General features: G+C 42.2%; 1 protein-coding gene across 2 annotated transcripts in view; it reads right to left on the bottom strand.

The window, feature by feature from the left end:
* Positions 1–27,454, bottom strand: part of cwc15 (CWC15 spliceosome associated protein homolog) — a 102,503-nt gene that overhangs the window by 5,873 nt on the left and 69,176 nt on the right. For both annotated transcript variants that reach the window (XM_060825951.1, XM_060825952.1), the window contains exon 6: positions 3,078–3,184. In XM_060825951.1, the coding sequence (XP_060681934.1) occupies positions 3,078–3,184 (107 nt within the window). The remainder of the gene's footprint in view (positions 1–3,077; positions 3,185–27,454) is intronic.

Below are 27,454 nucleotides of genomic sequence, written 5' to 3'. Positions count from 1 at the left end.
TCTGAAGTGCAAAGAGACTTGGAAGTTCTAGTCCAGGATTCTCTCAAGGTAAACTTACAGATTGAGTCAGGCAGGCAAATGGAATGATGGCATTTATTTTCAGAGGATTTGAATATAAAAGCAGTGATGTACTTCTGAGGCTCTATAAGGTTCTAGTCATGCCACATTTGGAGTACTGTGTGCAGTTTTGGGCCCCATATCTCATGAAGGATATACTGGCCCTGGAGTGTGTCCAGAGAAGGTTCACGAGAATGGTCCCAGTAATGAAAAGCTGTATATATGAAGAACATTTAAGAACTCTGGGTCTAAACTCGATGGAATTTAGAAGTATGAGAAGGGATCTAATTGAAACATACATAATTCTGAATGGCCTGGACAGAGTAGTTGTTGGGAAGGTGTTTTCATTAATAGGAGAGATTAGGACCTGAGGGCTTAGTCTTAGAGTAAAGGGAAGACCTTCTTGAACAGAGATAGGAAGAAATTTCTTCAGTCAGAGAGTGATGAATCTATGTAATTCATTGCCACAGAAGGCTGTGGAGGCCAGGTCATTGAGAATATTTAAGACTGAGATAGACAGATTCTCTCGCGTATTAAGTGAATCAAGAGTTACGAGGAGAAAGTGGGAAAATGGGATTGAGAAACTCATCAGCAATAACTGAAGGGTGGAGAAATGGGCTGAATAGCCTAATTTCTGCTTTTATGTCTTATGGTTATACAAACGGTTAGCATGCAATGGCTCTTGCAGTTTGTGATAACATGTAAACACTGCTTGAGGATTAAAAATTAGATTAGGAAACAGAAAGTAGAGATAAAAAGACATTTTAAAAATAGGTAACTATGATTATTAGTGTGCCGCAAGATCAGTGCTGGGGCCACAGCTGTTTATAATCTATGCTTATGTTTTTGATAACATAAAAGATGAGAAGAGTTAAGTATCTAACTTTGCTGACAAAGCAATGTGAGAATGTGAGCTAAGAGGACAAAACAGAGGCAGAGGCTGGTATGGAGAGGAAAAATGAAAGAAGTTTTATTTTGTTAATGCAAACAGAAAAGATATATTTTAAAATTAGGTCTGAAACTTTTTAAATAATGACATTCAGAGAGATACAGACATACTCACAAAAGGAATACAAAGTTACCACACAGTTATAATTTGTAGGGCAACATTGTCCATTATTGTAACAGGAGTGAGTACAAGAATAAACAACATCTTAGCCTGCCTGGCACCCTCTCCTCATTCCTGATGAAGGGCTCTGGCCCGAAACGTCGAATTTCCTGTTCCTTGGATGCTGCCTAACCTGCTGTGCTTTAACCAGCAACACATTTTCAGCAAGAATAAACAAGTCATGCTACAATTGTAAAGGACTTTGCGAGACCACATCTGGAATACTATGCAGAGTTTTGGTCTACATTTGTAAGGGTGGATACATTTAGTTAAGTTATGGATATTGAAGATTCATTAGATTATTCCAAGGCTGAATGGATATATTAAGAGACAGAGTAAACAGTAAAATATATGTTGGAGCTTGGCAGAATCAGGACTAATCTAGTTGACACAATAAGATGGACTCAGCGGTTGCTTCTGCTGGCTGGGAAGTCTAGAAAATGGGGGTGCAGTTTAGATAAGTGTTAATCATTTAGGGCATAGATGAAGACTTTGAAGACTGTAGATCTTTGGAACTTTTCATCTGAGAGATATGGATACTTCATTGTTAAATAAGGCTAAGACATACAAGATGTTTGGCCTCAAAGGGAATCCAGGTATATAAGGCACAAGTCCCTACTTGGAGTTGAAGCAAAAGATTAGTCATGATCATACGGAGTGATAAAATAGGCACAAGGGGCACATGATTTACGTCTGTTCCTATTTCATAAATTTTAAGAGTTTCCTGGCTCGTAAAGAATTTTATTCTTTGAGATTTGAGTTTTGTGAAAACAACTGGATACAGTAGAATCCATGAAAAAGTGGAGACCGCAGACGTTGGAATCAGAGTTGAGAAGTGTGGCGCTGGAAAAGCATAGCAGGTCAGACAGTATCCAAGGAGCAGGCAAGTCAACGTTTCGGGCATAGGCTCTTCATCAGGAATTTGATGGGAGGAAAGGAGGCTGAGACATAGATAGGAAGATGGGAGTGGGGGTTGGGGGAGAAAGTAGCTTGGAAGGCAGGTGGGGGGGGGGTGGGTGATAGTGATAGATTGGAGTGGAAGGTGGAATAGATAGGTGGAAAGGAAGATGGGCAAATAGGACAGTTCAATACGGTGGTGCCGAGTTAGCAGGTTGGATCTGGGATGAGGTGGGGGGAGAAAAGATAAGGAAACTGTTGATGTGGTTGCGGAAAGTTTCAGGGAACATCTCTAAGTTTCGCATACCAAACAAGCCCCGAGGCCAACCACTTCAACTCCCTGTCCCACTCTGCCAAGGACATGCAAGGCCTGGGCCTCCTCAACCGCCAAATCCATGCCACATGATGACAGAAGGAAGAATGACTCATCTTTCACCTTGGGACCCTTCAACCACATGGCATCAACGTCGATTTCACCAACTTCCTTATCTTCCCCCCCACATCCAACCCTCCAACTCGGCACCACCCTCTTGAACTGTCCTACTTACCATCATCGTTCCCACCAAACACTCCACCCTCCCCTCCTACCTATCACCATCATGCCCCCTCCTAGCTGCCTTCCCCCCACCCTCACATTTATTTCTCAGCTCCCTTTCCCCCACCCCACAATATGCCTGAAATATCGACTCTCCTGCTCCTCGAATGCTGCCTGACCTGCTGTGCTTTTGCATGCCACACTTTTCAGCAGTGGAATGTATGCTCAAGCAGTTTAAAAACACAATTTTGATGCTTTAACATATTTTACTGTAGGTAAAGGAAAAAAGTACTGCCACTGACAATATCATAAAAGAGAGCTACTGAAAACTATATAGAAAAGTTCTAGCATAGGGATAGAGAACATTAGAAATACATTTCCATGTTCTATTTTTATAGAAAACAAACAGTATACAGCTATTCAAGCAGTAATGAGAATTTCTGTTAAGAGACTATTCTAAATGATTGTCTTTCACATTACCTCCGCTTCACTTTGAAGTTTGACTGTCCAATGAGATTCAGTAGAGGGTTTCCACTAAGTATATTTTCCATTCTAATTCGTTCCTCCTCAGCTTTTTGTTCACGCTCCTATGGAAGTTATAAAATCAGTCATCTATGCGTAATATTCACAAATCTGTCATTCATGAACAGGTTAATTTTTCTACAGATCGGATATTCGGCAAGAACATTTTTATCTCCAAATGCAGGGAAAGGGAGTGTTCCAAGTCAAACAAACATAAATTCTTTCAATTTTTCAAAAACACAATGGAGGTTTTCTAATTCACAATAATTAAGACACACTTTCAGTATTTTAGCTGTTTTTCACAAATTCCTATAACCTATGAGTTGTGTTTTGCAATATTACAGTTACAAAACATTTTATTGCACTTTTACATGTGCAGCTGCCTCTGTGAATCAACCTGCCATTGTCACTTCCCCAGCTAACATGAACTAAGCGCTGACCAAGCAGCAAAAATTGAGATTATGCTTAAAATTTGGAATTCTCTTTTCAAACTGAGAAAATGGATGAATTGCTCATTTTAAAGCTGACGTTGATAAGTTTTTTTGACCAGAGGTATGAGAAAAAGGAAGGTTTAAGAAATTAGTTTGCAAATCTACTATCATTCCAGTGAATGGCAGAGCTAACACAAAGAATTTCTCTTGTTCCTATGGTTTTTTGGCTACATTTTGATTCAGCTGCAGCAGTGGTGCCATTTTGGTAATGCCCATCTGACTTTGTGAAAATTCAGGCACTAGACTCCTTAACCAACAGTTGTTACTTTTCCACATCAAACTACCAGAACAACTTTATACCAAATGTAATTGGCCTCATGAACTGAACAATATAGAGATGATTTTTCAAAATATAGCGTCTGATTTTCCCTATAATTCCAAACCTCAACAGAATATATGAGATTTCACAACAAGGCTTTTGCCAGAAAGGAAAGAGGGCAAAATTTGAGCAATGTCATTTGTCAAAAACATAATTTAGATCTTAAAACATCAAAATGATAATGAAGTTGATTTCCGTGTACAATTTATTCATAGCTACCTGAAAATGGTCCCTTTTTATATCATGTTAGTTGTCTTAGAAAAATATGTACGTACAATTTGGGCATTACAGAAAAAGATACTTTGCCAATGCTCTTCATCAATATTTCAATACAATGTATCATTTTGTTTCAGTATTACTTAAATTCTGTACTACCAAATGACTAAAAAATGCATTAAATTTTGTTTTAAACCAATCAATCATTTTTGAACAATATCAATAGAATCTCTTCAAAAACATCATATACATTGGGTTTGATCCAAGTTCTGAGTTCTGATTCTAAGTTCTGATCAACTGAAAACGTTCAAGGGTTTCATGCACACATCATTCATTGTCAACTAATTTCCTAACAAAAACAAAATTAGATTACTTACTATAGATTCATAGATTAGATTAGATTACTTACAGTGTGGAAACAGGCCCTTCGGCCCAACAAGTCCACACCGACCCGCCGAAGCGACAACCCACCCATACCCCTACATATACCCCTTACCTAACACTACGGGCAATTTAGCATGGCCAATTCACCTGACCCGCACATCTTTGGACTGTGGGAGGAAACTGGAGCACCCGGAGGAAACCCACGCAGACACGGGGAGAACGTGCAAACTCCACACAGTCAGTCGCCTGAGGCGGGAATTGAACCCAGGTCCCTGGCGCTGTGAGGCAGCAGTGCTAACCACTGTGCCACCGTGCCGCCCTTAAAATGTTGGGAAAAACTGGTTAGTATACAGTTCCCTTGTTTTCCCTTTCAACTTTCTTAAATATTTGTGCTGTGGAATACTTCAACATTAAGGAATGACTTCTTAATCAAAAGAACTTTAGAAGGTTAATAGCTAGTGCATCTGAAAAGTTGTCAGGACTTCTTTTGAAATCCTAGGATGAAACCCCCCCCCCGTTAAGTCCTCATGAACAGGTCACTTTGTTACTTTGTAGTATCATTACTTTCTTCAATACAGTTAATTTGGTTACACCAGTACTAATGAAATATTGTTCCCAATTTTAGAATAGTTTCCTTGGGATGGCTTAACTAATCCTTTGCTCTATAGTAAACACTGATGCAATAAGGGTTCTCGTGGCATTTTGAATCAAAAGACCATAAGACTTAGGAGCAGAAATAAGCCATTCAGTCATTGGTTCCTTTAAAAAAATTATCTCAGCTTTGAATGTAACTAACAAAACAGTCCAATCAGCTCTCTGCAGTAAGGAATTCCACATATTTACTATCCTCCAAGAAAAAAATCCTCCTCATCTTAATCCCTTCAGAGTTTTGTATGTTTCAATGAAGTTGCCTCTCATTCACCTAAATTCCAATGAATCCAACCTACTCAGCCTCTTACTATAAGATATTCCCTCTATACCTGTTATATTCTCTGGAATGCCTGCAATGGCGGTATGTCTTTCCTTAGATAGAAGGCGCAAAACACAGTTCACAGTACTCCAGCAGTTTTAGCAAAACCCCCCTGCTTTTACACTCTAATTCTTTTGAAATATAAACCAATATTCCATTTGCCTTCCCTATTACAGTTGAACTCGGGACATCAGCTTTTTGAGATTCACAAGCAAGGACTTCCAGATCTCTCTGCTCTGTAGCTTTCTGCAGTCTTTGTCCATTTAAATAATATGCAGTTCCTCCACTGTCCCTGGCAAAGTGTGGGCTGGGTTTAAATGCCACTTGTATCAGACATATGTTATAGCATATCTGAAAAGGTTGATTAAAAATATTGAAATGCGGATGTAAAATACTGCAACATGTTGCCACTTCCTTATTTTTCAGTAATATCAACATTACCTACATTTGTGAGACACACATTGCTCTTGGCCACTCTACTTTCCCTAATGTAACTAATTTTTGAGTGTTGATTTTGATATTCCTGGCCAGTTTCTGTCCTCTCCCTTTAATCTAAATATTGACAAAATAGTTATTCTGTATATTCGTTTATTCACAATATCGAAGGTGTCAGTTTTGAACATGATAGATCACCTTTTGTTCCTGAATATAATTGTAAAATTACAAGTTACTTTTCATTCTCATTGGCGGTTCCTACAGCAGTTTTGTCACTTTTGATGATTTGTAAAACATTTCCTCTCACAACTGAAATCAGCCATACCTAAACTTATCTGTTTCAAAGAAGAGTCATATCAGACTTTTGCTTTTTAATTAAGCTTCTCTTTCAAGGTGCTGTCAAACCTTGAATTTTTTTTAAATTCAGATCTCCAGACTTGCAGTATTTTGCTTTTGATATTTTATGTTGTATATCTAAGGTAGATGGGACACAAACCTGAACTTTCTGGTCAGAAGTAAGGACACCACCTCAAGAGTCCTCAAGGCCTACTACACCTGGTATTCCCAAGAGATCTCACTGGTGCACAGAGAGCTCCTAAAATCGAAACATTACATCAAAATGCAATGTGGTTCGAAACCTAGACATCAGTTTGAAAATCTGCCGATTAATTTAAATTGGAGACGAAGAACCAACTAAATTTAAAGCTGATGGTTTTGAGAATCTAGAAGCAAACTTATTGTAAGAAATTAATTGGTCATCAAAGGTATAAAATAAGAGGGCATTTGACAACCAGCAGAGAGCAAACTGCCATGTAAAGAGATTAGCTCTCTCAGCTCTCAGAGTAACCATCATCTGACTAAAGGTACAGCGGCACTCTTAGATAATATTTCTGACACAAGAATTTGATGGACAGAGGTGTTCCTGATGCAAGAATTTGAACGAGGAGGCATTCCTGAAAGATCAGTGGAGAGGGCACAGAGCATTCGAGACTGGCTATAACTTCAAGAGACTAAATTCCAATTTTTAAACTGGATTTAAAGTTTGTGAGAAGATTTGTAGCTCGGGTGTTCATTGTTGTGGTTCTGTTCGCCGAGCTGGGAATTTGTGTTGCAGAAAGATCACAGAAGCGCTTCACAGGAGGCTCACAAGCACTGAGGATGTCACCTAGACAGGAGACGAAATGTCTGCAACTTAAATTGTATTTATTAGAATTCTAATTCCATTAGAATTTTCTTTTATTGGGGAATAGTGAGAGAGGAATTTGGTTTGTTAATAGTTCTGTTAATTTGCTTACTGTTGGAGTTCAATAAATAAACTGTTACGTGATTATAGAATGTGAAAGAATTTCACTTTATTTGACCATTCGTTTACAACAGACTGGCAGGTAAAAAATTAGGGGGGGGGGAGAGGGGAGGGTGGTGGGGTGGTGTGAGTCGACCTCTGTTTCATTACAGCTCAGGTCTGGGGTCTGGATAGTACTTGTGCGATATCTGAATGAATCTGGATGGATTTGGACAGATTTCAACAGATTTGGGTAACGAAAGGTCCCAGCAGACTTGGGGACAAGTGTCCTAAATCTTTAAATAAAACTTAGGCAAGAAATGAAAAATTTTGTTTAATTTTGATTACTTGTGGTTGGTTAAATCAAAATGCCTCATAACTAAAGTAGTTCTAGAGTTTAAAGATGCTTCCCAAATTTGCCAAGCAAGGAAGACAGAAAAAGGAGAACTTTTAGAATTTGCAAACATGCTAAAACTGGGTATAACCAAGGATAATAGGAAACCTGAAATTGTAACGGAGTTAGCCAAGCATTTAGGTACATCAAAGAAACAGTCAAGTATAGTGGAGTTAAAAAAAAATTAAAAAGCAAATGAGACAATTGGAGTTAGAAGACAGAGAAAGGGAAAGGAGATTCCTAGCAGAGGAAAAAGGAGAAAAGAAAGGGAGAAAGAGAGAGACATTGACTTTCAGAAGTTGGCAATTAGGCAGGAAAGTCAGCATAAGAGAATAAAGGAGAAGGTAGAAGGTAGACTTAGTGAGGAGGATAGTGATGATGAGCAAACCCATTGTAGCCAAAGACCTGGCAGGGATATATACAAATTTGTCAAAACCTTACCAAAATTCAATGAAAAAGATGTAACAGCCTTTTTTTATTTCCTTTGAGAAACCGGCTAAACAGACCAAACTGGCCAAAAGCTATGTAGGTAGCATTAATTCAGACCGAGTTAACAGGCAGGGCTACTGAGGCGTTTGCAGCATTGTCAGAGGTGGTGTCAGAATATGAAGAAGTAAAAAAAGCTATTTTGAGCGTTTACTGTGATGATGCTGTTCCTTTAACAAGATTATGCTGTCCTTGGGTTTTTTTTCAGATAGGTCATAAAAGACAAAGACTCCGAACAGTCTGGGTTTGAAGGGTTTTAAGGCCAATTTGATTATAGCTAATAGATACTGCCTCAGGCAAAAGGCTTTTAAGTTTAAAAAAAACACTTTATACAAGTGCACGGTGGCACAGTGGTTAGCACTGCCGCCTCACAGCGCCAGAGACCCAGGTTCAGTTCCCACCTCTGGCGACTGTGTGGAGTTTGCGCATTCTCCCCGTGTCTGCATGGGTTTCCTCCCACAGTCCAAAAATGTGCAGGTTAGGTGAAGTGGACATGCTAAATTGCCCGTAGTGTTAGGTGAAGGGATAAATGTAGGGGAATGGGTCTGGGTGGGTTGCGCTTCGGCAGGTCAGTTTGGACTTGTTGGGCTAAAGGGCCTGTTTCCACACTAAGTAATCAAATCTAAAATCAAAGGGGAGTGGCCAGTTCTCCCAGCTCAGTTTTTTTCTGGTCTGGCTATTTACTAAAAGCAGTCAGGCAGTTGTGGAGGCTGTTGGACCAAAGAAGCAGGTCCATGCTGGTACTCTCTTTCCAACATCTCTCCTCTAATTACGAGTCGAGGCGAGCCTCTCTCTCAGTTTCGGTTTTGGTTATCAGAGGGGGGGGGGGGTTAACGTCCACTTCATAACACCTTCAATACAAACCCCCTCTTTCAACTTATTGATGAGACCATTATAGTTTTTCTCATTTTGGCTAGGAACTCTGAGCTGAAGTTGAGAATGCAACTTTGAACTTTGAGAAGCAACTTGTTTTCGTAAGAGAAACAAACTCCTGTTAGTGATGGGAACTGGCCTAGAAGATAATTGCAAGTTAATTGTTGTTCTACGAACACTGCAGACGTTTTGGTACCAGGATGTAGTATGCTCTAAGACTGGCATGTGGTTGGATGCTGCATCAGCTAATCAAGTGGAGGCTTGTCCTGGCCAGCCAACCACAGAAACTGTTGAAAAAGAAAGAAAAACTGTCGAATGAATTGATTTTGACTGTGTTTCTTTGCTCACAATGCTACTGGATTAGGAAGCTGAGTTCAAGATTTACTTTCTGTCTAGTTAATATTCAGTTAAAGAATTATCGAGTGCCTTGAGGAAAGAATCCCAGTTTATAAGAAAAAAAAGTGAATATTCTTCAGGGCCTGCTGGAAAGCTGTTTATATTGACCAGTGACTTCGAAATTTCAGCAAGATCAACCCATGCGTCTGCAGTACAACCTATTGCCCACTGAATTTCATAAAGGCTTGGTATTCACAATTGAAATGATTTTCAAACTGCAAATTACAACTCTTATTTTCTTTTCAGTTTATCCTGAGTGTGTGTATGTCTGTCTTTGTTTGTGAGAAAGTGGGGGCTACACTCAAAGAAGATTAGGTTTAAAACATAGACATTAATTAACTTACATTGTGGTTTAAACTTAAAATCTCTTTGACTTTTCTGATGAAGCTCGTAAATGCCATTTATATATGCCATTTACAGCATCCAAACACGTGAAATTGCCAATGTTTGTTTTTGAAAAATTGCTCTGAATTGGAAGACAGGAAGTGCTATCTATGCAAAAGTCACAGTTTGCCAAATACAGGCAACAATACATAACATGCAAACTCTGAAATCAAGCATTCAATAAATACCAAAATTCGGTAGCACTGAATTATAAATATTTCAAACTTTATAAACTCTTATTTTACAACTGTAGTAATCATTTTATTCACTTTTCTTTTTCAGAAGTTATAGAAGTTGGCCAATCCAACCAAAAATAAGCACATATAAACAATTGCATTTTCCTCCTCTAAGGTCTTCTATTAGCCAAGTAGTATCCTCCCCGGTCACATACCAAAGTCATTCTAACAAGTTAAAAATAACATCAGGAGTGAGCATTATGTATCAATGGAGACAGCAGTGCACCAACAAATAGAGTGAGCATTTATTCAAGGGTCTGACTCTTGTGTATAACCAGTTGTATTAGTTTACTTCCCTTAAAACAGTTATTGAGCACCTAACAAATAGGCAAAATTGCAACTCAACTATTACTAATAATGTACACCTCAAGTTATTTTTCAGCCAACATAAAAAATAAGCCAATGTATGATTGAATTTATCCAATGTATTTGTTTCTTTGATTTAAAAAAATTCATACCAAATTCCAGTCCTTAAGCCTAAATTCTGTGGAAGTAAAACTAATTAAGGAATAATGACAATGTACATAGGGCAAGTAAATTATCATAAAGGTTTAAGGCCACAGAAAGTCAGAGAGGACAGTCACTTTTGATAGTTTATATCAAGTAGGTCTGTATAGTATTTAGAACTGTTTGTTTACACTGCAGAAACAATGCCAGACAGCAATTGTTACAATAACCTGCATTGTTGCTGCTTAAGATGTTTTCAAATGTAACATGATCCACAGATCTGGTCACCTATTTTTAAAAGGGTACTTTGCACTTGAGAGTCTATAGATAGGCAAAATAGAAGAAACACGTTTACGAGGAAATCTTAAAATTTGGGCTCGTTTCATCAGTTTTACCATAATGGTATTAATAAAGACATCACATTTGTAATTGTTCATGATGGTAAAGATTTATACAATCAGAAGTCAAAAAAATGTGAGAAGGGAAATTGGGTCTACTCTTTGAAAGCAGGCCAATAAAATGACTTGTCAAGGAATATTTTTAAATGGTTATTAGTTTAGATTACATTCCCTACAGCATGGAAACAACCCTTCGGCCCAACAAGTCCACACCGACACACTGAAGAGTAAGCCACCCAGACTCATTCCCCAATCCTACATTTACCCCTGACTAATGCACCTAACACTATGGCAATTTAGCATGATCAATTCACCTGATCTGCACATTTTTGGATTGCAGCAGGAAACTGTACCACCCAGAGGAAATCCATGTAGATACAGGGAGAATGTGCAAACTCCACATGGTCAGTCATCGGAGGCAGGAATCAACCCTGGGTGAATGGCACTGTGAAGCAGCAATGCTAACCACTGAGCCACCGTGCTGCCGTTTATAACGGAGCAATTAAAAACCCGGGTTGTTCCAGAAAGAGTCTGATTAAAAAGACTGTACAAACTACAGCCTCTGACCCTGAGAAACCCGTCACTGAAAAATGTTTATTTATTTGTTGGCTTACTATTTGATTTCACTCTCCAGTTTAATAATACCCCTCCTATAACAGGGTGACCAAAACTGGGCACTGTACTCCAGAAGAGGCCTCATCAATGCCTTGTACAGTTTACTGCAGTACAGAATTCCACTGGCTCGCCACTCTCTGGGTGAAGAAATCTCCCCTATTTCAGTCCTAAGAGGGCCATACTGGATAGATTTGTCTTGGTTCACAAAGTGCACCCGGTTTGAGGACCACAAAATACAGCAACCTCTCAGCCAAGACCACATGACCAGCCAGTAAATGTCTCTTCGAATTGAATGATTCCAGTCACACCACTATAAAATATAGATGACCTCGTGCATAACAGTACAGTCCTTGTTTGGGGCAATACCTATCTGTTCTAACTATGTCAAACATCTTCAGAAGTAGCTTCTACACCTTGATATGATCACTTCCAAAGTATCTTAAGACTCTATTCCTTTTGTCCCTAGTTTCGCGTTTGTGCTCTGTACTTAACTGACATGACCTATTAATATATCAGTGTTAGTTTCTGTTCAATATGATACTCAGCTGTACATTGTATCATCTTCTGAAAAACCTGAGTTCATGAGAACATGAGAAAGCTAGGAGGTAAGTGTGGCTTCTATAAAACTCTGTTCCCTTTGTTATCTAACTGCTCCAACCCAATTGCCTAAATGGGAGCAAACTTGCAGGTCCAGCGTGTGGACAGGAAATACCACAGAAAGCAATTTGATGGGCCCTAATTTGAAACAGTCCCTCCTTTTGAGAAGGCAGTAGCTTTATTTGCTTTTCACAATCTAATTCTTAATTTGTCTATTTATATAGTAAATGTTTGATTCCCTATTTTCTTGATTATATACAACAGTAATAATACTAAAGCTAGTAGAACTGTTACCATCATGCTTTGGGCAAGTTAATAATCCACAAAGCTAACATCTGCAATTAAGAGGTTTAGGGTGAGAGAGGAAAGATTTAAAAGGGACCTAAGGAGCAACTTTTTCACACAAAGGATGGGTGTGTATATGGAATGAGCTGCCAGAGGAAGTGGTGGAGATTGGTACAATTACAACATTTAAAAGGCATCTAGATGGGTACATGAATAGGAAGAGTTTCAAGGGATATGGGCCAAGTGCTGGCAAGTGGGTCTAGATTAACTTAGGATCAACATGGATGAGTTGGACTGAAGGCTTATTTTCTATGTTGTACATCTCTATGACTCTAAGAACTATCTCATCAGTAACTATACGAAGAAAGAGCATGAAAACAGTCAGCAATTTCAGCATGTAAAAATTAATAAGAACAGTTTTTAAACATTATATAGAATCTGTAATGCTTCTCAATACCATAACATTGAGGGTTAAGTCTTATTGGAAATCAGTTGGGTGATATTTTTGGCAGGATTTACACACGTTTTCAACAGGCAAGATCTAGTGGATTTTCTTGCACTATTTTCCAAATGTTCCAGTTCCTTAATGCAGCACTTGCTACAACTAGGATATTCTAGGATTCCTTTTACTCCTGCCATTTTTCGAGTCCAAGAGCTGGACAGCATGGAAACAGACCTTTCGATCCAACTTGTCCATGCCAACCATAAATCCTAAATTAATCTTATCCCATCATGTCAGCATCTGGCCCATATCCCTCTAAACCCTTCCTACTCATATATCCATTCAATATATATATTGTAACTGTACCAGTATACCACTTCTTCTGGCACTTCATTCTATATGTGCACCAATGTGTGAAAAAGTAGCTCCTTAGGTCCCTTTTAAATCTTTTCTCCCTCACTTTAAACCCATGCCCTCTAGTTTGGGACTCACCCACTCCAGGGAAAAGACCTTGGCAATTCGCCCTATCCATGTCCCTCCTGACGTTATAAACCTCTACAACATTACCTGTCAGCCTCCAATGCTCCAGGAAAAATAGCCCCAACCTATTCAGCCTCTCCCTATACCTCAACCTTCCAGCTCTGGCAGCATCCTTGTAAATCTTTTCTGAACTCTCTCACATTTCACAACATCCTTCCTATAGCAGGGAGACCCGAGTTAAATGCAGTATTCCAAAAGTGGCTGAACCAATGTCCTGTACAGTCACAACATGACCTCCAGCTCCTCCACTCAATGCACTGACCAATAAGGCAAGCTTCATTATCCTGTCTACCTGAGATTCCACTTTCAAGGAGCTACAAACCTGCACTCCAAGGTCTCTTTGTTTGGTAACACCCCCAGGACCTTAACATTAAGTGTATAAGTCCTCCCCGATTTGCCTTTCCAAAATGCAGCACCTCACATTCATATGAATTAAACTCCATTTGACACTCCATGATCCAATGGCCCATCTGATCAAGGTCCCACTGTACTCTGAGGTAACATTTTTCAATGTCCACTACACCACTTATTTTGGTATCATCAACAAACATACCAACAATCTCTCCCACATTCACATCCAAATCGTTTATAGAAATGATAAAAAGCAATGGAACCACCACCGATCCTTGTGGCACACTGCTGGCCAGAGGCCTCCAATCTGAAAAGCAACTCTTCACCACTACCCTCTATCTCTTAACTTCAAGTCAGTTCTATATCCAAATGGCTAATTGTCTCTGTATTTGAAACGATCTAACATTCCTAATCAAGCATGGTAGCTCAGTAGTTAGCATTGCTGCCTTACAGCGCCTGGGACCGGGTTCGATTCCAGCCTCAAGTGACTGATTGTGGAGTTTGCACATTCTCCCGGTGTCTGCATGTGTTTCCTCTGGGTGCTCCAGTTTCCTCTCTCAATCTAAAGATGTGCAGATTAGGTGAATTGGCCATGCTAAATAGCCCATAGTGTTCAGGGATGTGTAGGTTATATGCATTAGTCAGGTAAATGTAAGGTAATGGGGTAGGGAAACGGGTCTGGGTGGGTAACTCTATGGAGGGTCGGTGTGGACTTGTTGGGCCAAATGGCCTGTTTCTACACTGTAGGGATTCTATGATTCAGTCTACCATTCAGAACCATGTCGAACACCTTACTGATGTCAATATAGAGCATGTTCACAACTCTGCCTTCATCAATCCTCATTTTCTTCAAAAAACTAAATCAACTAAGTGAGGCATAATTTCTCACATGTAAGGCCACATTGACTGTCACCAATTCATCCATGCCTTACCAAATACATGTAAATCCTAACCCTCAGGAGCACCTCCAGCAATTTACTGATGTCAGGCTCACCAGTTCATAGTTCCATGGCGCTTCCTTAACCACTTTTCTTAAATAATGGCACCACGTTAGCCAACCTTCAGTCTTCTAGCACCTCACCTGAGGCTATCGATGATACAAATATCTTAGCTTAGGGTCCAGCAATTACTTCCAACAGCTTCCAACAGAGTTCCAGCGTACACCTGATCAAGTCCCAAAGATTTATCCACCTTTACGCATTTCAAGACATCCAATAATACCTCCTCTGTAATATGGAGATTTTCCAAGATGTCATCACTTACTTCCTCATGTTCTCTCACTTCTATATCCTTCTCCACAGTAAACAGTAATGCATAATATTTGTTTAGTATATTATGGACCAGGCCAAACTCCCTCAAATCATTTCAAGAAGGTAGCCCCTAACTTCTCTAGTTGTTTAAGCAGATGTAAGGTAAATATTCCTGGGGTGATGCAGCTGGTCAAATCCCTCAGTTTTAAACAAAACAGAATTTTTGTTTTTACAAACCATAGAATGAAACATGAACGAAAGAGAACACAATATAGAATAACTTACCCCATCTGAAAACCCAACTGATACGATACCCCAGGGAGAAAGTGAGGACTGCAGATGCTACAGTATCAGAGTTGAAAAATGTCGTGATGGAAAAACACAGCAGGCCAGGCAGCATCCGAGGAGCAGGAGAATCAACGTTTCGGCATAAGCCTTTCTTCAGGAATGAGACTGGTGCGCTAAGCGGGCTGAGATAAAGGGTAGGGGGGAGGGGTGCTGGGAATACGATAGGTGGAAGGAGGTGAGGGTGATAGGCCGGAGAGGGGGTGGGGGCGGAGAGGTCGGGAAGAAGATTCCAGGTCAAGAGGGCGGTGCTGAATCTGGGAGTTGGGACTGAGATAAGGTGAGGGGAGGGGAAATGAGGAAGCTGGAGAAATCTACATTCATACCGTGTGGTTAGAGGGTTCCTAGGCGGAAGATGAGGCGATCTTCCTCCAGGCGTCGTATGGTCAGGATCTGGCAATGGAGGAGGCCAAGGACCTGCATTGTCCTTGGCGGAGTGGGAGGGGGTGTTAAAGTGTTCACCCACGGGGCAGTTGGGTTGGTTGGTTGGTGCGGGTGTCCCAGAGATGTTCCCTGAAATGTTCCGCAAGGAGACAGTCTGTCTCCCCAATGTAGAGGAGGCCACATCGGGTGCAACAGATACAGTAAATGATATGTATGGAGGTGCATGTGAATTTGCGCTGGATATGGAAGGATCCATTGGGGCCTTGGAGGGAGGTGATGGGGGAGGTGTGGGCGCAAGTTTTGCACTTCTTGCGGTTGCAGGGGAAGGTGCCGGGAGTGGAAGTTGGGTTGGTGGGAGGGGGGTGTGGACCTGATGAGGGAGTCGTGGAGGGAGTGGTCTCTCCGGTATGCTGATAGGGGTGGGAAGGGAAATATATCCCTGGTGGTGGGGTCTGTTTGGACCTGGCGGAAATGACGGAGGATGATACGATGTATCCGGAGGTTGATGGGGTGGAAGGTGAGGACCAGTGGGGTTCTGTCCTGGTGGCGATTGGAGGGGCGGGGTTCAAGGGCGGAGGTGTGGGAAGTGGAGGAGATGTAGTGGAGAGCATCGTCGACCACGTCGGAGAGGAAATTGAGGTCTTTGAAGAAGGAGGCCATTTGGGTTGTTCGGTAATGGAATTGGTCCTCCTGGAAGCAGATGCGGCAGAGGCAAAGGAATTGGGAATATGGGATGGCATTTTTACAGGGGGCAGGGTGGGAGGAGGTGTAATCTAGGTAGCTGTGGGAGTCAGTCAGTTTGTAGTAAATGTCTGTGTTGAGTCATAGAAATGGAGAGGTCTAGGAAGGAGAGGGAGGAGTCTGAGACGGTCCAGGTAAATTTGAGGTCGGGGTGGAAAGTGTCAGTAAAGTGAATGAACTGTTCAACCTCCTCGTGCGAGCATGAGGTAGCGCCAATACAATCATCGATGTAGTGGAGGAAAAGGTGGGGAGTGGTGCCAGTGTAGCTGCAGACGATGGGTTATTCCCAGCGCCCCTCCCCCAAATTCCCTCCCCCACCTACCCTTTACCTCAGCCCGCTTGGCACACCAGCCTCATTCCTGAAGAAGGGCTTATGCTCGAAACGTCGATTCTCCTGCTCCTCGGATGCTGCCTGGCCTGCTGTGTTTTTCCATCATGACATTTTTCAACTCTGATACGATATCCCTGCAACTTAACAAAAAACTGTTCTGATTTCCTGCAACATCCCATAAAGACATCCTTGGCAGAAAGGTAAATTCAACCATAGGTTCTTACCAGAGATGTTAGAGAGCGAGGCAGCCAGAAAACCTCTATTGAATAAGGGAACCTTATTCCCCAGCAACTTTAACCAACAGTTTCAAACAAAACCAAACCAGAAAAAAATCTTTACTGTGGGAACTGGCCATTCTCCTTTCATTGTAGAAATGTCTTTTAAAAAAAAATCAAACCTAAAAGCCCTTTTCCCTGATTATAGACATAATTTAAGAAATACGTTCAGACATATCTGCACCTCTTCCTTTACAAACCCTCTTGAAAACAAAATGGCAAAATAACCTTGTTGGCAGCATCTTCACAAGTACCTCCCCCAGTTCCTGCGCTTCCAGACATAGGCAGCCCTGCTGATCTTTAAGGGGTTCTATTCTCTCCCTAATTTCTCTTTTGTCCTTAATGTAATTGTAGAACCCCTTTGGATTCTCCTAAACTCTTTTTGCCAATGCGGTCTCATGTTCCATTTTTGCCCTCCTAATTTCCCCCTTAAGTATACTTCTACTGCCTTTATACTCTTCTAGGGATTCACTGTTGTCTATATGCTATATACATATGCTTCCTTATTTCTCTTGACCAAAACCTCAATTTCTTTTGATATCCAGCATTTCTTACACCTACCAGCCTTGCCCTTCATCCTAACAGAAACATACTGTCTCTGGACACTCGTTATCTCATTTTTGAAGGCTTCCCATTTTCCAGCTGTCCCTTTACCTGTGAATATCCATCACCGATCATCTTTTGAGAGCTCTTGCCTAATACCACCAAAATTGGCCTTCAAATTAGCATATTAGATTCCGTACACTGTGGTAATAGGCCCTTCAGCCCAATAAGTCCACACCGACCCTCCGAAGAGCAACCCACCCAGACCCATTCCCCTACATTCACCGCGGCCTAATGCATCCAACACTATGGGCAATTTAGCATGGCCAATTCACTTAATCTGGACTGTGGGAGGAAACCAGAGCACCTGGAGGAAACCTACACAAACACAGGGAGAATGTGCAAACTCCACACACTCAGTTGCCCGAGGCAGGAACTGAACCTGGGTCCCTGGCGCTGTGAGGCAGCAGTGCTAACGACTGAGCCACTGTGCCGCCCCAAATTTAGAACATCAACTATTAAATCTGGTCTACTCTTCTCCATCCCTATTTTAAAACTAATAGAATTAGATTAGATTAGATTAGATTAGATTAGATTAGATTAGACTTACAGTGTGGAAACAGGCCCTTCGGCCCAACAAGTCCACACCGACCCGCCGAAGCGCAACCCACCCATACCCCTACATTTTACCCCTTACCTAACACTACGGGCAATTTAGCTTGGCCAATTCACCTGACCCGCACATCTTTGTGACTGTGGGAGGAAACCGGAGCACCCGGAGGAAACCCACGCAGACACGGGGAGAACGTGCAAACTCCACACAGTCAGTCACCTGAGTCGGGAATTGAACCCGGGTCTACAGGCGCTGTGAGGCAGCAGTGCTAACCACTGTGCCACCGTGCCGCCCACTATTGTGGTGACTAGCCCCAAAGTGCTCCTCCGCCTACATCTCAGCCATCTGCCCTGCCTTATTTGTCAAGGGTAGGTCAAGCTTTGCTCCTTTTCTAGTTGGTACATGCACATACTAAAGCAGAAAATTTTCTTGCACGTACTTACCACATTGCTCTCCATTCAAGCCCTTAACACTATGTCAGTCTCAGTCTGTCTTTGGAAAGTAAAAATCCCCTATCATTACCACTCTCTTATTCCCACAGATAACTGAGATATCCCCACAAATTTGTTTCTCAAATCCCCTCTGACTATTGCAGGGGCCTGTTGTACAATCCCAATAAAGTGATTATCCCTTTCTGATTTCTTAGTTCCACCCAAATAACTTACCTTCTTGTTCTCCTAGGAATATCCTCAGTAAGTACAGCTGTTATCCCTAATCAAAAACGTTACTGCCCCCTCCTCTCTTGCCCCCCCCTTTCCATCCTTCCTATGGCATCTATACCATGGAACATTAAGCTGCTAGTCCTGTCTATCCAATGAGCCACATCTCTGCAATCGCCATAATATCCTCGTCCAAGGTTCCCAACCATGTTCAGAGTTCATCTGCCATACATGTCGGTCCTCTTGCGGTTTTATTTATCAGTCCAACCTCATTCTCTGCTTTGTTCCTGCCTGCATTGACTGTTTGACTTATTCCTTTTCCTAGCTGCAATTGTCTCAGACTGATCTCTTTTCTCACTATCTCCCTGGGTGCACCCAAGCAGCTCTTAGCAAATCTACTCTCCAGTACCTTAGTCCCTTTCCAATTCGGGTGTAACCCATCCTACTTTACAGGTCACTTCTACCCTAGAATAGATTCCAATGATCCAAAACTGAGTTCCTCAGCCATGCATGCAGGTGCTCCATCCACCTATTTCTACTCTCACTAGCTTGTGACACTGCGAGTAACTCAGATATTAGCACTTTTGTGGACCAAGTTTTTAAATTCCTATCTAACTTACTATATTTTCTCCTCACGATCTTGTCCTTTTCTCTTCCTATGTTGTTAGTTCCAAAAGGTGATTATACATCAGTCATGTACGTCAGTCCACTGCTGCTTTGCACAGTTCAACATGTATTCCTTTGTCATGTTAGAGAAAAAAAATTGGTCCCTCGGTTTGTGGACAGACACCAGACATCTTAGTGGACAGGTAGTACAGAGGAATGTTGTCCTAGTCCTGCAGGTCCAGCAGAGAAGACCATGACACAACACTCTGCCAGCCGGATCCAGGGTTGCTACCTGGGTCAATGTAGTCTCCAGTCAGGGGAAATGCCCAACTGTGTGTTGTAGGTCATGCGCCACCATCTTCTCTCTGATAACTCACTTACCCCTATATCTGCTACTGCACACTCCTCCCACCAAGGTTCAATATCTACAACTCTCACTACTGCATGCAACATCTTCCCTCACTCCATCTTATCCATCCCAACCTACCCACAATATTAAGCCTGCACACACCAGACACTGCCTAGTACGCACTAGGGACATCGCACCACCTCTATCCTACAACTAGGAGACTGGCCTCCATCTCTCCCTTTGTCTCATTCCAATAAGACAGCTGGAGCTAAAATGGGTGGCATGGTACCAACGCTCAGCAACTCAGCACTAGGTGTCCATTATCCCAACTGTGAAAGTGTTGTTAATATATCAGAATGCCTACCCCTTGTTCATGACATATTCTTGTTTGTTCCCTGCAGACATGAGTGGCATCAGCAGTTGCTGTAGCCAAGATGCTGGTCCCTCATGACAACTCATCCACCTGAAGAAGAGAACACAGATGCCTCAGAGGATGCGCCAACAAGGCTGCCTCCTTCACCCTCCACCGGCTCAGATACTGAAACCTTGATGGGTAACTAGATTACAGTCAGGAACACATCACTGATATGTCTCCATAGCTGGCAGAGGAACAAACACCTGAGGTCATTGACACTTGGAGGATTGCTGGAGTCCAAGCACTTTCTTAGCTCCAGGAGAAGATCCCATAGTGTGAACAATTCACAACTTAATTGAGATACAAAAGCAAACATAGAAACAGCAGGCAGGTCTGCCAAATACACACACAGACTTGCACTCCATCATTCTAGCCATTGGTGCTCAGCTCCAATGTCGTGCCAACTCCGAGCCAAAAGCCCTTCCTTACAAGAAGTTAGGGCAAGATTTGAGCTACAGGGAGAGGCTGAATAGGCTAGACCTGTTTTCCCTGAGCTTCGGACGCTGAGGGAGTGACCTCATCGAGGTTTTTAAAATCATGATTGTCTATTTATCCTATGTCTTTTTCCTGGGTTGGGGTGAGTCCAGAACTAGAGGACATAGGTTTAGGATGAAAGGGGAAAGATATAAAAGGGATCAACTTTTTCACCACAGAAAGTTGTGCATGGAATGAGCTGCCAGAGGAAGTGATGGGGCCTGGTACGACGACATCATTTAAAAGGCATCTGGATGGGTATATGAACAGGAAGGGTTTTGAGGGATATGGGCCAAGTGCTGGTAAATGGAATTAGATTAGGTTGGGATGTCTGGTCGGTATGGACGAGTTGGAATGGGCCTACTACTTGGCAACTAAGGCAATTTGATTTCAGGCCAAGTTACTTGTTCCTGTGTTGTACATCTCTATGACTCTATGTGTACTTGCAATGCCAAGACAAACAAGGCTATAAGCCATGCGCTTGAAAATATAATCCAAATAGTTATGTTTCTGTCTTTGACTGGCCTTTTCCTGTTGAGTTTTATGTCTCTATCACATACAGGTTGCATGAGTGAGATTTCAACATTATTACCTTGGTTGACGCATTCATTTTTCATCAACAGCTGTTCATTTGCTACTTCAACACTGATTGTGGAGAGCCTAGGAATCCTTAGCTCGAGATTGAGTTTGAGGGTTCAAAGAGTGAGATGAGCAGTCCCTGCACCATATACATATTAGAGGAACTTGGAATGTGCTTACTACTTGGCAACAATGGCAATTTGATTTCAGGCCAAATTACTTGTGCATCTCAGCTATCATGGGCATTATTCCTGATATGACATTGTGATCAAGAATGTTTGGTGTCAGGATTTGTAGTCTAATGACCAAGTATCACAAAGCATGTCACGATTGCAGGTGTCTTTCACTTGCATTGCATGGTTGTCTCGTGAAACACTGTTGCTCTTTGAAGTGCCTCACATTGTTCAAATGTGAAGGCTCCATCCTCACAGAGCAAAATGCTGACATTGCCTCCTCTTGGTGTGATACAAAGAACAAGGAACAAAGAAAATTTACAGCCCAGGGACAGGCCCTTTGGCCCTCCAAGCCTGAGCTGATCCAAATCCACTGTCTAAACCTGTCGCCCAATTCCTGACCATCTGTATTCCAAAATCTGATTGAAGATTTGTAGCTCAGGTATCCGTTGTTGTGGTTCTGCTCGCCGAGCTGGAAGTTTTTGCTGCAAACGTTTCGTTCCCTGGCTAGGGAACATCATCAGTGCTGTTGGAGCCTCGTGTGAAGCGCTGCTTTGATGTTTCTTCCGGTATTTATATTGGTTTGTTCTTGCCGCTTCCGGGTGTCAGTTTCAGCTGCAGTGATTTGTATGTGGGGTCCAGGTCGATGTGTCTGTTGATGGATGTTCTTGCCGTTTCCGGGTGTCAGTTTCAGCTGTAGTGGTTTGTATATGGTGTCCAGGTCAATGTGTCTGTTGATGGAGTTTGGGGATGAATGCCATGCTTCTAGGAATTCTCTGGCTGTTCTCTGTCTGGCTTGTCCTATGATAGTGGTGTTTTCCCAGTCAAATTCATGTTGCTGGTTGTCTGAGTGTATGGCTACTACAGATAGCTGGTCGTGTCGTTTTGTGGCTAGCTGATGTTCATGGATGCGGATTGTTAGCTGTCTTCCTGTTTGTCCTATATAGTGTTTTGTGCAGTCCTTGCATGGTATTTTGTAAACTACGTTAGTTTGGCTCATGCTGGGTATTGGGTCCTTTGTTCTAGTGAGTTGTTGTCTGAGCGTGGATGTTGGCTTGTGTGCTGTTATGAGTCCTAAGGGTCGCAGTAGTCTGGCTGTCAGTTCTGAGACGCTCCTGACGTATGGTAGAGTGGCTAGTCCTTTTGGTTGTGGCATGTCCTCGTTCCTTGGTCTATCTCTTAGGCATCTGGTGATAAAGTTGCGTGGGTATCCGTTTTTGGCAAATACCTTGTATAGATGTTCCTCTTCCTCTTTTCGCAGTTCTGGTGTACTGCAGTGTGTTGTGGCCCTTTTGAATAGTGTCCTGATGCAGCTTCGTTTGTGTGTGTTGGGGTGGTTACTTTCATAGTTTAAGACTTGGTCTGTGTGTGTTGGTTTCCTGTGTACCCTTGTGGTGAATTCTCCGTTGGGTGTTCTCTCTACTAACACGTCTAGGAATGGGAGTTGGCTATCCTTTTCCTCTTCTCGTGTGAATCGGATTCCTGTGAGTGTGGCGTTGATGATTCGGTGTGTTTTTTCTATTTCTGTGTTTTTGATGATTACAAAGGTGTCATCAACATATCTGATCCAGAGTTTGGGTTGGATTTGTGGTATGGCTGTATGCTCTAACCTTTGCATAACTGCCTCTGCTATGAGTCCCGAGATTGGTGATCCCATGGATGTTCCGTTGATTTGTTCGTATATCTGATTGTTGAATGTAAAGTGTGTGGTGAGGCACAGGTCCAGTAGTTTAAGTATGCCGTCCTTGTTGATAGGTTCGGCCTCCTGTGTTCTGTTATGTATGTCCAGTAGGTTGGCTATTGTTTCTCTGGCTAGGGTTTTGTCAATTGAAGTGAACAGTGCCGTCACGTCGAATGATACCATGGTTTCTTCTTTGTCTACGTGTGTATTCCTGATGACGTCCAAGAATTCCTGTGTTGATTGTATGGAGTGTTTGGATCCGCTGACTAGGTGTTTCAGTTTTTGTTGTAGTTCTTTGGCCAGTTTGTATGCTGGTGTCCCTGGTAGTGATACTATGGGTCTGAGTGGGATGTCTGGTTTGTGTACTTTGGGTAGTCCATAGAATCTGGGGGTATTGTTGCTTTCAGCTTTCATTCTTTGCTGGTCCGCTTTGGTTATCTGTCCGTTTTTTTGTAGATTCCTTAGTGTGTTGTTTATTCTATTGGTGAGTTGTGGTGTGGGGTCGGAATCCTTCATTTGATAGGTGCTGGTGTCTGCGAGTAGTTGTTGTGCTTTACTGATGTAGTCTGAATTGTCTAGGATGACCGTCATTCTGCCTTTATCTGCCGGTAGTATGATTATGTTTTTGTCATTTTTCAGTGCTTTCAGTGCTTCCCTCTCCTTGGTGTTGAGGTTATGTGTTTGTCGTTTTCTTATCATCATGGGTACTACCGTTTGTCTCACTGTTTGTTGTGTCTCTTCTGTCAGTCCATTGTTCCTGAGTGTGCTTTCTAGTGCTGCTAGGAAGTCTGCTGTGTTGGCATCCCTGTGGTTGTATTTGAGTCCCTTGGCAAGTATAGTTCTTTCCATGTCTGTGAGCTGTCTGTGGGAGAGGTTTTTAACCCAGTTGTGTGTTGTAGTGTCCTCCTTTTTGTGTGTTAGTTTGTCCATTTTTTCTCTTCGTGCTGTTTTTTTGCGGAGTGTTGTCCTGTTCTGTCCTATAGTGATAGCCTGTTCTATGGTCCGGGTCTATTCCTGATTAGTGGTTTTTGAAATTAACGACTTTTGGCGCACAATTTCTTCCTTGTATCTGTGCAGTCGGTTGTGAGCGTCTGTGATCATTACCTGGACCATCCTGAATCCGTTCTTCTTGGCTGTTTCCCTGGCTTGTGGGTTATTTACTGGAGGTCTGTACTTGACACATTGTGGAAGGATTTGATTTTTTCTGCATTCGTGGAGGAACCGGAGTTGTTCATATGTTGCGCTGAGGCGGTTAGCGCAGGATTCCCATCTCCTGACTTGTTTCAGCGTTTCTCGCCCGTAAGTGTTTAAAATCTGATTGAAGATTTGTAGTTCGGGTATTCGTTGTGGTTCTGCTCGCCGAGCTGGAAGTTTTTACTGCAAACGTTTCGTTCCCTGGCTAGGGAACATCATCAGTGCTGTTGGAGCCTCGTGTGAAGCGCTGCTTTGATGTTTCTTCCGGTATTTATATTGGTTTGTTCTTGCCGCTTCCCGGTGTCAGTTTCAGCTGCAGTGATTTGTATGTGGGGTCCAGGTCGATGTGTCTGTTGATGGATGTTCTTGCCGTTTCCGGGTGTCAGTTTCAGCTGTAGTGGTTTGTATATGGTGTCCAGGTCAATGTGTCTGTTGATGGAGTTTGGGGATGAATGCCATGCTTCTAGGAATTCTCTGGCTGTTCTCTGTCTGGCTTGTCCTATGATAGTGGTGTTTTCCCAGTCAAATTCATGTTGCTGGTTGTCTGAGTGTATGGCTACTACAGATAGCTGGTCGTGTCGTTTTGTGGCTAGCTGATGTTCATGGATGCGGATTGTTAGCTGTCTTCCTGTTTGTCCTATATAGTGTTTTGTGCAGTCCTAGCCAGGGAACGAAACGTTTGCAGCAAAAACTTCCAGCTCGGCGAGCAGAACCACAACATCTGTATTCCTCTGCTTGCCATCTACTCATGCATTTTTCCAGACGCATCTTCAATGAATCTACCGTGCCTGCCTCTACTACCTCTGCTGTCAACGCGTTCCAGGCACCTACCACCCTCTGTGTAAAGTACTTGCCATGTGTATCCCCCTTAAACTTTTCACCTCTCACCTTCAAAGCGTGACCTCTCATTATTGAATCCTTCACCCTGGGGAAAAAGCTTATCGCTATCTACCTTGTCTATACCCTTCATGATTTTGTAGACCTCAATCAAGTCCCCCTCAATCTTTTTTTTAATGAAAACAATCCTAACCTACTCAACCTCTCTTCATAACTAGCACATTCCATACCAAGCAAAATCCTCGTAAACCTTCTCTGCACCCTCTCCAAACTGTCCACATCCTTTTGGTAATGTGGCAACCAGAACTGTACACAGTATTCTAGATGTGGCCGATCCAACGTCATGTACAATTTTAACATGACCTGCCAGCTCTTATGCTCAATACCCCATCCGATGAAGGTAAGCATACCATATGCCTTCTTGACCACTCAATCCACCTGTGCAGCAACCTTCAGGGTACAAAGAACCTGAACTCTCAGATGTCTCTGCTCATCAACTTTTCTCAAAGCTCTTCCAGTTACTGTATAATTTGCTCTAGAATTACACTTCACATTTGCCTGGATTGAATTCCACCTACCACTTCTCCGCCCAACTCTCCAGTCTATCTACATTCTCCTGGATTCTTTAACAGTCCCTATGCTTTCTGCTACTCCATTAATCTTCAGGTCATCTGCAAACTTGATCATACCAATAGTGCCCTCTTTCAGATCATTGATCCAACACTGATCCCTGTGGAACACCACTGGTCACCTTCCTCCATTTCAAGAAACTCCCTTCAACTACTACTCTCTGCCTCCTGATGCTCAACCAGTTCTTTATCCACCGAGCTAGAATACCCTGCATACCACGTGACTTCACTTTCTCTATAAGTTTGCCAAGGGGAGCCTTATCAAACGCCTTATTAAAGTTCATGTATACGACATCTACAGCCCTTCCTTCATTTATCAACTTGGTCACTTCCTTAAAGAACTCTGTCAAGTTGGTAAGGCACTTTATCCTCGCAAACACCATGTTGCCCATCACTGATAAGCCCATTCTTTTATAAATAAATAAATAGATAAATAAATTTTATCCCTCAGTACCTTCACCGACACCTTTCTCTCCACTAATGTCAGACTCATTGCTCTGTAGCTACTCGGAATATCTCTACTATACCCTTCTCGTACAGGGGGACAACATGAGCAACAATTCAGTCCTCTGGCACCTCAACTGTGTTTAAGGATGCTACAAATATATCTGTCAAGGCCCCAGCTATTTCCTCTCTTGCTTCCCTCAGCAACCTAGGATAGATCCCATGCAGTGCTGGGGATTTGTCCACCTTAATAATGTCTAGCCTATCCAACGCATCTTCTCTACTTATGTCAATGTGATCCATAGTAATCAAACTTCTATCTGTAATCTCAACATTCATCATGTCCAGCTCCTCAGTAAGCATTGACACAAAGTAATCATTCAGAATCTCACCCATTCTCTCAGGTTCGACACAGAGCCTTCCTCCACTATCCTTTAGTGGATAAATCCTCTAGTTACCCACTTGCTTCATATATAAGAATAAAAGACTTTGGGATTCTCCTTAATTCTGCTTGCTTAAGCTATTTCATGACCCTATTTTAGCCCACTTGATTCCTCATTTAAGACTGGTCCCACTCTTCTGATATTCCTCCAGTGCCTGTTCTGTTCTTAGCTGCCTGGACCTTATATATGCTTCCCTTTTCCTCTTGATTAGTTGTACTATTTGTCCTGTTATCCACGGTTCACAAATCTTGCTTTCCTGTCCTTGGCTTTCAATGGGACATGCCCATCCTGCACTATCTTTAAAAGCTTCCCACATATGAAATGTGGACTTCCCCTCAAATAGCTGTGTCCAATCCACATTTCCCAGCTCTTGTGTAATTTTGATATAATTGGCCTTGACCCAGTTTAGTACTCTTCTCTTCAGAACATTTTCATCTTTGTCTACAAGTATTCTAAAACTTACAGAATTGTGGTCAAAGAAATCCCACCACCGCAACTTCTATCACCTGGCCTGCCTCATTCCCCAACAGCAGGTCCAATATGGCCCCTTCCTTTGGGGGATTATTGACATAGTCTCTAAAAAACTCTCCTGGATGCTTCTTACCAGACTTCTGACAACCTTTATCAGCTCCATTACTCACGGTGACATACAATGACATGTCCATCCCTTGACTGTTTATTACTGGCAAACGTGACTAGCTGACTGGCTTTGTCTCTACACTTGTCTTTGCAAATCAAAATAGAAGTACTCAGAATCTGTATGCACCGGCACAAGGGACAAATACAGAAGGGCAAGACTGGACAGAAAAGCTCAGAGCATTGAAACGTG

Source organism: Hemiscyllium ocellatum, chromosome 6, assembly GCF_020745735.1.
Source record: "Hemiscyllium ocellatum isolate sHemOce1 chromosome 6, sHemOce1.pat.X.cur, whole genome shotgun sequence".
Lineage (NCBI taxonomy): Eukaryota > Metazoa > Chordata > Chondrichthyes > Orectolobiformes > Hemiscylliidae > Hemiscyllium > Hemiscyllium ocellatum.
Note: the sequence above shows the minus strand (reverse complement) of the source record. Positions and strands in the feature narration are given on the sequence as shown.